We start from the raw sequence: 11,550 nt of genomic DNA, 5'->3' as shown, positions 1-11,550 counted from the left end.
TGTGGCTCTGGAAAGGGAAGTTTGGAGTCCCCTGCTGGAGCTGCTGCCCCCGCAACCCGATACCGGATAAGCGGTCGAAGATGGATGGATGGATGGATAGATGTCATAGCGGCTTGTTCAGAATACATTCTTATATGTTACTTCCGGGTTAGCACTCTACCAATCCTATTGAGTCCGATTGCCGGCAGTGCCTTGAACAAGAAAGGGCAACATCATGCGAGGCCCTGCATACACTATAGGCTTTTTGCTGTTTACAAAGCAGCCATAATCTTTTGGCACAGCACAGTGTTGAATGTTAAGCTGAGTGAGGTTTAAGCACCTCTAGTTGAGAGTTTGACAGTGTATTTCATAATGCTGTTTCGGGGTTCTAACGGGCACGGTTGTTGTGTCTTGTTTTTCTGTGACAAATCATTCATGGCACAATTAGAATGGCTCAAAGCTGTTTGTATTTGTGGCTATGTGACATTCATTTTCAACATAATTAAATGATTATATATCAATTTGCCTATGTTTCCTTTTGTGCAGCTGCATGAGAATCTGACTTTCAGTATACTCAACAGCCCCAATAGCATCACACATTTTATTGGTCGTTAAATTAAAGTATATCTGAAAGACTGTCTTTTCAAAGTCGTTTTGGGTGCTGTAGCCTGTAGCCTAGAGAAAAACTGATTTTAGAACATAGACTAATCATGTCACATTGATTTTATTTACAGATTGACACTCTGTATTAATGCTGCACACATTTTCTTGAGAGGAAGCTGCTGCTCAAAAACGGCAGGCTACATGGAGCCTTCTTACACAAACTACTAGAAGAAGAGAAGCGGAACCCATTTGCTATTGTCTGAAAAATGTATCTGCATATGCAGAAAACCAATCGCCTCTTAATCCCATTTTCGCATCTCAAGTTGCTTAAAGCTGCTGTAAACAATGACCGACGCATGGATGAAGAAGCCTTGCCCTGGATATCAGCTGACTATACTCTGGAACTCCCAGAATATTTGCTGTTGCACCCAGAGGCTAAATTGTTGGCTAAAACCAATAAATTCCAAGATTGGTGAAGTCCAACACTGACGTTAGGCGCTAAAGCTTGCAGTCTCCGTTTATCCCAAAGATGTTTGGTTAGAAGAAACCTAGTCTTGACCAAAGACAATTCATGTACCAATTCATTTATCAATAACACACTCTGAAAGTCAGTCAATGTCAATATAGCGATGAAAGTAATGATGTAACACTGAGCAGCGATGTTGTGGAGGTAATGATGTAACACTGGGTAGCAATAATGACAACCCTCGCTCCTCCATCCCCTTACAAAAAAACACAGAAGGGAACAGCCGGTACAGAGCAAACATGCCGCATACTGGCTGTGTGTGTGTGTGTGTGTGTGTGTGTGTGTGTGTGTGTGTGTTTGTGTGTGTGTGTGTGTGTGTGTGTGTGTGTGTGTGTGAGACATCAATTACAGATTTACAGATTTTCCCCTCCAACTAAAGGAAAAGTACTTTAAGCAAGGATCTATTTATAGAACAGCAAGTTTTGATGATGATAATGGTATTGACATACTGACTATACAGTGAGGAAAATAAGTATTTGAACACCCTGCTATTTTGCAAGTTCTCCCACTTAGAAATAATGGAGGGGTCTGAAATTGTCATCGTAGGTGCATGTCCACTGTGAGAGACATAATCTAAAAATAAAATCCAGAAATCACAATGTGTGATTTTTTTACAATTTATTTGTATGATACAGCTGCAAATAAGTATTTGAACACCTGAGAAAATCCATGTTATTATTTGGTACAGTAGCCTTTGTTTGCAATTACAGAGGCCAAACCTTTCCTGTATTTTTTCACAAGGTCTACACACACTGCAGAAGGGATTGTGGCCCACTCCTACACACAGATCTTCTCTTGATCAGTCAGGTTTCTGGGCAGTTGCTGAGAAACACGGAGTTTGAGCTCCCTCAAAAGATTCTCTCTTGGGTTTAGGTCTGGAGACTGGCTAGGCCACACCAGAACCTTGATATTCTGCTTGCAGAGCCACTCCTTGGTTTTCCTGGGTGTGTGCTTCGGGTCATTGTCATGTTGGACGACCCAGCCTCGACCCATCTTCAATGCTCTAACTGAGGGAAATAGGTTAAGTTAAGTTAATTCTCTCCGTGCCAGGAGGCACACAAGGCTTGGATATCACTCCTCCACTGGGTTCGGTTTGCAGCTGCACGTCGTGCTGTATTCCACGTGTTCCAGCTTGCACCGTTCCAGTTCCACCATTTGCTGCCAAGTTGTTTTTGGGCGGCCTCTTTTCATTCTTCCTTCAGGTGTCCACCCGAGGGCCACAGCACAGTCGTCCGTTCTGTCCTTCCACAGCACATGGCCGATTCAGTTCCATCTCCGTCTCCTCACCTCCTAACTGATTCTCTTTGTTTCTGCCATCTCAAGAACTGACTTGTTGGAGACGTGTTGTTGCCATCGAATCTTGAAAACCTTCCGTAAGCATTTGGTCTGGAAGATGTCTATCTTCTTCTCCTCTCCCTGGGGTAGTTTCCAGGTCTCGCATCCATAAAGCACAACCGAAAGGACCAAGCTCTTGAAAAGGGAGGTTTTGGTCTTCCTGCTGATGTCGTTGGCTTGCCATATGTTTGATAGCCTTTTGAACTGTGCGCTTGCCAGTGCCACGCTTTTCTTGACATCCGCTGTGCACCACCATCCTTAGTGACGTTTGCACCCAGATACGTGAAGCGCGCTACCTCCTCTACCTCGCTTTCTCCAACCTTCAGCTTGTTGTCGCTCTTGCTGTTGGCCTTCATTATCTTGCACTTCTTGTCGTTCAGTTTTAGGCCAACCTTGGCTGCATTGTCCTCTAATCTGGTTGTTTTGTGCTGAAGGTGATTCATTGTTAAAGATAGAAGGGCAAGGTCATCTGCAAAGTCAAGGTCTTCCAGCATGTCTTCCGAAGTCCCATCGGATTCCAGTTCTTTTACCCTTCACAGTTCTCCGCATTACCCAGTCGATTACCAGGGGGAACAAAAATCCTGACATGCAGCACCCCTGCTTCACTCCTGTTGTCACTGGAAACCAGTCTGTTGTCTCGTTCTCTTCCATAACGGAGCACTGAAAGTCCTCATAAAGGGTCTTTACCATCTGGATCAGCTTCTGAGGGATTCCATACTGACCCATGATGGTCCAAAGGCTGTCTCGGTGTATGGAATCGAACGCTTTTTCAAAGTCGACGAAGTGGACGCACATTCCATTCGTTGACTTGTTCCAGGATATTCCTAAGGATGAATATATGGTCAACAGTTCCTCTGCCTGTCCTGAAGCCAGTTTGTTCTTTCCGGAGCGATGAATCTGCTCCAGTTTGTATCCTGTTAATGAGTATCTTGCTGAGCACCTTGCTGGCCAGAGGCAACAAAGTAACCTCCAGTTTCCACAGCTCTGAAGGTTTCCTCGCTTTGGAATTTTGCAAATGAGTCCTTTGGTTCATTGCGCTGGAACTGTCTCTCGGCCCCAAATGAGGCCAAAGATCCGTTTTAGTTCTAAGATGGTCTGTTCGGTGTCTGCTTTAAGCATTTCGGCTGAAATTTGGTCTACTCCAGGGGGCCTTTCCATTCTTGAGGGCCTTCAGTGCAATCTTGATTTCTTCAACATCTGGCGCCTCGACTGGAATATCTATCTCCTCCCTTTCCTCCTCTTCCTCCTGTGATGGCTCTTCTGGTGCTTCCCTGTTGAGAACTTCCTGGAAATGTTCCTTCCACCTCGCTACTCTGGCCTCTTTGCTCTTCAGCAGCTCCCCGTTCTTACTCTTCACTGCTGCTGTTTGTCTGGTACTCTGTCCTGTCAACTGTTTCACGATACTGTATAGTTCTTTCTGCCTTCCGTTTTCCGCTGCTTTCTGTGCTCTCTCTGCTTTCTCTGACATCCACCTCCTCTTGTCCTCTCTCACGCTCCTCTTCACTTCCCTGTCTTTCTCCCTGTACTCTTCTCTGATTTTGCTTTTAATTCTTTCTGAGCGGGTACTTTCAATCCTTATCTTGGTGGCTTTTCTTTTGTCGATCAGTCTCCAGGTGTTATTGCTGATCCACGGTTTGTTCTTCCCCTTCCTAAAGCCGAGCACCTCTTCTTCTGACTTGACGTAGGCGTTTTTCTGCTGTTCCCATACCTCCTCTACGTCTTCACTCTCGTTCCTGGTCTTTTCCAACTTGCTCGTGACTGCCTCGCAGTATTTCTTCCTTGTCTCTTCATCTCTCAGTCATTCCACGTCTATCCTCAGCTTGACCTTGTTGTTGTTTCTGTGGGTACTAAGAAGTAGTTTGATGTGCGTCCTCACCAGGTAGTGGTTGCTGTTTGCATCAGCTCCTCTTTGTACTCGGGAGTCCAGGACAGAAGATCTCCACTGTCCTCTGATCAGAAGGTGATCTGATTCTTCACTTTTCCATCCGTTGACACCCATCTTGCCTTGTGGATGTTCTTATGGGGAAATAATGTTCCTGGTATCACAAGTCCATTCAGCTGGCAGAACTCGCACAGTCTTTCTCCGTTATCATTCTGTGTCCCTAACCCGTGCACGCCCATTGTCCACTCGAACCCGCTGTTGTCACTTCCAACTTAAGCATTGAGGTCCCCCCATGATGATGACGATGTCGTTCTTGTTACATCCATCCAATGTGTCCTGTAGCTGCTGGTAGACTTGTTCTTTCTCCTCTTCTTCCTTCTCATTGTGAGGGGCGTACACTTGAATAACAGTCACTCTCCTGTATCTTAAGTAGAATCTTGCTGTTATTATCCGCTTGTTAATGGGGGTCCATTCCATGAGTGACTTTTCTGTTTGCTGTCTTACCATGATGGCAACCCTCCTCATGGAGTTCTTCATCCCCACTATAAATCAGCGTCTGTCCCGTAGCCATCTTCATCCTGCCTGCTCCTGTCCATCTGGACTCGCTGATCCCAAGTACGTCCAGTTGGTACCTTTCTATCTCTATCTCATGGTTCTCACATTCCAATGTCCAATGGTGAAAATGTTTTTGGGGGTCACTAGCGATCTCGTCGGGCGCTGGGCTAAGGCTTTGACCCATCGCCGTCATACTGCCGATGTCGGCGATCCCCGCCGTCATACTGCCGATGTTGGCGATCCCCGCTCCACCCTAGTCGTCTTGCAATGTGATGTCCGTTGTTTCTGTAACAGGCTTGTTTTCCGGGAGTAGGTTGTTATCCTTCTGCCCAACCCCCAAGCTTGGAGGGCCAGTGGTTTTCTGTCAGGATGACCTTCCCTTAGACTGCGTTGGTCCACGACAACATACGGTGTAACCCCCATCTGCCACCCGGGGGGGACGCGCCTCATACGCCGTGCAGTCCCAGCGCGAGGGAAATAGGTTGTTCCCCAAAATCTCGCAATACATGGCCCCGGTCATCCTCTCCTTAATACAGTGCAGTCGCACTGTCCCATGTGCAGAAAAACACCCCCAAAGCATGATGCTACCACCCCCATGCTTCACAGTAGGGACGGTGTTCTTGGGATGGTACTCATCATTCTTCTTCCTCCAAACACGGAATTATGACCAAAAAGTTCTATTTTGGTCTCATCTGACCACATGACTTTCTCCCATGACTCCTCTGGATCATCCAAATGGTCATTGGCAAACTTAAGATGGACCTTGACGTGTGCTGGTTTAAGCAGGGGAACCTTCCGTGCAACGGATGATTTCAAACCATGATGTCTTAGTGTATCACCAACAGTAACCTTGGAAACGGTGGTCCTAGCTCTTTTCAGGTCATTGACCAGCTCCTCCCATGTAGTTCTGGGCTGATTTCTCACCTTTCTTAGGATCATTGAGACCCCACGAGGTGAGATCTTGCATGGATCCCCAGTCCGAGGAAGATTGAATGTCATGTTTAGCTTCTTCCATTTTCTAACGATTGCTCCAACAGTGGAGCTTTTTTCACCAAGCTGCTTGACAATTTCCCCGTAGCCCTTTCCAGCCTTGTGAAGGTGTAAAATTTTGTCTCTAGTGTCTTTGGACAGCTCTCTGGTCTTGGCCATGTTAGTAGTTGGAATCTTACTGATTGTATAGGGTGGACAGGTGTCTTTATGCAGCTAACGACCTCAAACAGGTACATCTAATTTAGGATAACAAATGGAGTGGAGGTGAACATTTTGAAGGCAGACTAACTGTTATGGTACGGCAGAAAGGAGGACCCAAACACAGAGTAGACAGGCAAGGCAGGAATGATTTATTGTCCAAAACAGCAAGCAGAACACACCAGGGAACAGAAAGTCCAAAAACTCCAAAAAACAGATGCAAAAAATTACCAAAACACAAGATCCACAGGGGTCAGGGAGGAAAGGGTGAGGAGCCGACAGGACAAAACGGGTAGAAGAGACTCACAGGGAAGCTGGTCGCAGAGACAGGAACTCACAGGTCAACGAGGGACAAGCAGGCAAACTAACTAGAATGCAAACAAGACAGGAAGCCGACTTCAAAATAAAACAGGAATTGAAACACACAGACGCTTACCGGGGGGACGGAACAGGACACAACACACGGGACCTGGGAAAACACTGAGACATTCACAGGGAGGCAGAAACGGGAAAACACACCCAACAAAAACCCCAAACCACAACACTAACAAGTCTTTGAGGGTCAGAATTCTAGCTGATAGACAGGTGTTCAAATACTTATTTGCAGCTGTATCATACAAATAAATAGTTAAAAAATCATTCATTGTGATTTCTGTTTTTTTTTTTTAGATTATGTCTCTCACAGTGGACATGCACCTACGATGACAATTTCAGACCCCTCCATTTACAAAACATTTTTTATCATCATGTTTGCGAGGTTTCCCCTTTTTCCCCTGAAAGAAACAGCTTGACATTGTGGGAAATACACTTATTCCCTTCCTTTCTTGCCAAGATTCAGTTAAGAAGATGGATAGCACTCTCATGTCTGTAAGGTAAATATGAAGCTCATATCAGCAGCAAGTTAGCTTAGCATAATAACCGGAAACAGCTAGCCTGACTCTGTCGCAAGGTACAAACACCTGCCTACCAGCACGTTTTAAAAGGTCACAAATTCCAGTGAAGCCTCTGCTGGTTGGTTTGAGAGTGAATTAACAATATATCTATAATATGTTAATATATAATGTGTTAATTAGTGAGATGGAATCGGTTTGAACACCGGTTGGGCTGCACAGGTTGAATTTGTGGTGACGAGCCACTGGTGGACTCATGAGGTGGAAAAATAGATCTACCAGTTAGAAACAAATACAGAAGATTTACATGGTGCCGTCATTCTTCATTACAGACACACACACACACACACGCACACACACACACACACACACACACACTCCGGACTCCATCTAAACCCTCACACGGCTGCCCCAGCCCCCACGGATTCATTCATGCAGACTGGTGTTATGTAACAGAGTTTTACCCTTGTCTGCCAACAGACATGACCTTGCATCAACTCCATGCTTCAGACCAGGACACAGATGGAGAGGGAGGGCGAGCAATACTCAAAGAGAGAGAGAGAGAGAGAGAGAGAAAGAACCCCATGGATTGCAAATTTAGACACACACACACACACACACCTTTCAAAAGACCATTTTCAGAATGGGATTTAAATTTAGGGAATTTAGGGACAGGGAAACTACAGAGGGGGCTGGAATCATCATTAATAAATCAGAACTCATGATGATTGAAATACCTTAATTGATGCATTAATGCTTAAAGTCATGCATGAGATACTATGAATCCTTGTACATTACCAATAGTTCTACATGAATGCATTCATGCAAAATTTCATGATAATTCATGTACCAATACAACTCGGCTCGTCACGCCAGTTCGTGAAATGGTTACGTTATTTTGATTTATTCATTTGTGTACAGGTCAGGATTTTCACGTTTATTTTGTGTACAGGTCACGATTTTCACGTTTATTTTGTATACAGTTCACGATTTTAGAACATGACAATTTCAGGAACTGCCATGATACTGGGCTGACCAATATTATAAATTGTTACCTAATTCGTCTTAATGAATGGGAGATCAGATCAGGAAGAGAAACTGGCTTGCACAGTAATCAAAATGGATTTACTGGTGTAATTCAAGCATAATTGAATTTACACCTTTCTGTATCATTTACATTTAAAATAGTTTCTTCAGATTATTAGTTTCACAATAAAGTTGAATTTAGTGATGTGTTGACATTTTTACTAAAACATTTTATTAATTTATTTGGATAATTTTTGAATCATTTTCATATTAAAATGAATAATACTATTAAAATCAATGTTGTTACATGAAATTAGCAAAACTGTTCAAACCTGAAAAATATAGGACTCATTAGGGCTAGACTGAGAAATAGGTTTGTTATTATATATATAGGTATATATTGCCATGGAGGTCTTTTGGGCTTTTTGTTGTTAGTATACTGTGTTCAAGACCATGTGACAGTATTTCTTTTGTTTTTACTCTTAGTCTCTAGAGGATTTTGTGTTTTCTGTGTCATGTTCCTTGTTCCATTGTGTTTGAGTTTCCTGTGCTCGCGTGGTGTGTACCTTATGTGTCCCTGTAGCCGTGCCCAGCATGTCTTTTCTTCTACACCTGTTTTGCATCTAGCCCCTGCCTTCGCGTTGCCAGTCCTTGTTGTCTTGTTAGCCAATCACTGTTTCCCTCCACAATTCAGTTCCCTGATCACTCCAGCTGTGCCTTCTCTTGATTAGCCCTTCCTTTTTCCAGTATTTCCCTGTTTTGGACTGGTTGCCTGCTTGGACTGTAAGTTTATTTAAGTTATCAAATCACTAGTATCAATGGAAGTAAAGTTCTGGGATAAAGCCTCTCCGTGTGCTGCCATTCTCAAAATCACTTTGCTATGAGAAACAACAAACTTTTGTTCATAAAATGGCAAGTTTAAAAAACAACTACGGATGGTGCAACAAGGCAGGCGTGATTGGTTCTTTTAAGGAATGATTGTAAAGATTTACAAAGAATATGCTTACAGCATTTACTCTCTAACTGGGACGTTTTGGGAAAGATGGGTGGGATTTTCTATAAACAAAGTACAAACACGCTCTCACGGCAGTTTGGGACATTGTCACATTATCTTTTATCTATTTATTCATGTACACAAGCACAAGTTTCTCGTTTTTTTCATGTTGCTGAGAATGTAATATATTTGTGCTGGTCACTACGTAATGGCAATGGAATCGGAAAAAAAGAACAGGGAAACGCCACCCCACGACACGATCACCGGTCTCCGGGGTGAAAGTCTTGTGTTGTTGGACCTGTCCACTACCCCAACCAACCTAGTCTATAGGAGTCTAGTATTTTTACAATATTGTGAGGCTGCAGATCTTAGCACTGGTGCAACTATACTGTCGTATTCCGACGGCTCCCTCTACAGGACAAAGTGCTTACTAACATCTATCATACGTGTTTAATCTTTATATAGAGAAGTAACCTACTGTTTAGTGAACTCATATCAGACAGCACAAAAGACAGTGCCCTTGGTCAACAATCTGGAACGAAGCAGGGGCGGAGCCAGGCTCTCTAAACATTCAAGGCTCAGCCCAAACATGCTTAATTTACGGCAGCTATAGGCACTATCTTTCTAACCATTTGATGATAGAATTCCTAAAAATAAGTGTATTATTTCGGAAAAAACATGATAGTTGCCAAGGACAAGCAGCTTTACTAATCTGGAAAGACATTTTCCGAAAGAATTCACAAAATGAATGGCAATGGCACGGCAATGAACTTTTGCTCCATTATTTTGCCGCTCCAGTCAGAGACTCGGTGGAAACAACACAAGGTTAGTTATTTTAGTTTTAGGTACATATATGTTTTTGTGGCTTTTGGGAAAACTTAAATATCAACCTACAACTATCAATAGTTTGTTTTTAAGAAACCCAGTCGTGTCATCTTCAATTTATTATTGAATGTATGAAAAAGAACAATCATTCATGATCAGTGTCATTAGATAAAGTGCAACTCATATCAGCAGTCTCATAATCTGTGGGACTCAGTTAACTGTCATACTGTTTTTTTAAGTTCAATAAATGCAGTATCTTGCAAAAAATGTGGATTTCAATGTTGACCAAAATAATTGTGATTATGGTTTCCATAATTGAGCAGCCACATCATGTTTGCATGATCAGCACATGGTGTCACCAGTGTTTGTCTGAGCACAATTAAAACACCACGTATGTGTCACAGATGTGTGTACAGTAGGATTTTTTACTTTTTACTAAACATACACTCGTTGCTTTAAGTCTTAGTCTTAGAGAGAATGTCTTTCATTCTCCACTATCTTCCCCTCCAGAACATCCCCTCACAGATCTGCAGCTTTTTACACATGTAGATAAAGTGAAAGACAATGATGTGCAGTTTGGGCATATTTTTTGTTCCCTCTGACGGACAGTCTTTCTGCCTTCTCGTCTGCCTCATTTTTTTCTCTCAGAAGCCAGCCTCTGGTTCAGGCGACAGAGCTGCCGAAGGAAGCCATCATTGGGTCCGATCTCTCTTCTGTGCCGGACCGTGGCCAGAGCACTGTGGACATCCATGTTCTGACGAAGCATCAGGTAGGCTATGACTAAGGTAGGTGAGCGGCTATAGCCTTCCCTGCAATGAACGTACACTTTACCTGCAGAAGCAAAGAAAACCAACCATTACACGTTTGACATTATTATCTGAGATATTACACTTGAGTTTAATACCGCATTCATTTAGTTTTTTTGGGCCACTTCAAGGGTAGTGGGGAAAAGCTCAACATTGTCATATTAAATACTTGTAAAGATGTTATGGCTAGAATGTTAGTAAAGCCAGTGCCTTTTTACAGTTTCAGCAGACACAGAGGAACATACACCTTCAGTTGGAGACAGAATTAAGTCAATTTGTGTTTCCGATCATAAGTCCAATATTAATTCTCTTTTCCTTGAAAGGTCCCATATTATGCTCACCTCAATGTTCATGCTTGTATTTAGGGTTTCTACTAGAACATGCTTTAAATGCTTGAATGTTCAAAAACATTTATTTTCTTATATTGTCTGTCTGAATATAACTATTGATTTGTGTGTGTGTGTGTGTGTATATATGTATGTGTATGTATATATATATATATATATATATATATATATATATATATATAGACTCCTTCTTCTCCTTGGTGGTCAGGGAAGCCGTCCGACTGAAGAAGGAGTCTTTCCGGGATATGTTGTCTCGGAGGACTCCAGAGGCAGTTGCAGGGTACCGACGGGCCCGAAGGGCTGCAGCCTCTGCCGTGACAGAGGCAAAGCAGCGGGTGTGGGAGAAGTTCGGAGAAGATATGGAGAAGGACTTTCGGTCGGCACCAAGGTGCTTCTGGAAAACCGTTCGCCACCTCAGGAGGGGGAAGCGGGGAATCATCCAAGCTGTATACAGTAAGGATGGGACCTTGTTGACCTCAACTGAGGAGGTAATAGGGCGGTGGAAGGAGCACTTCGAGGAACTCCTAAATCCAGCTGACACGCCCTCCTTGGTGGAGGCAGAGCTGGAGGATGATGGGGGATTGTCATCAATTT

General features: G+C 43.4%; 1 protein-coding gene across 1 annotated transcript in view; it reads right to left on the bottom strand.

The window, feature by feature from the left end:
• Positions 1–10,070: 10,070 nt before the first annotated feature.
• The window catches only part of LOC117957718 (dual specificity protein phosphatase 3-like), a 24,835-nt gene continuing 23,355 nt past the window's right edge, over positions 10,071–11,550 (bottom strand). Inside the window, exon 4 of the mRNA XM_034893731.1 lies at positions 10,071–10,634. Within this exon, the coding sequence (XP_034749622.1) occupies positions 10,435–10,634 (200 nt within the window). The 3' untranslated portion in view covers positions 10,071–10,434. The remainder of the gene's footprint in view (positions 10,635–11,550) is intronic.

This window comes from Etheostoma cragini, chromosome 15, assembly GCF_013103735.1.
Source record: "Etheostoma cragini isolate CJK2018 chromosome 15, CSU_Ecrag_1.0, whole genome shotgun sequence".
Classification (NCBI taxonomy): domain Eukaryota; kingdom Metazoa; phylum Chordata; class Actinopteri; order Perciformes; family Percidae; genus Etheostoma; species Etheostoma cragini.
The sequence above is the reverse complement of the archived record's forward strand: the minus strand, read 5'-3'. Positions and strand labels throughout refer to the sequence as shown.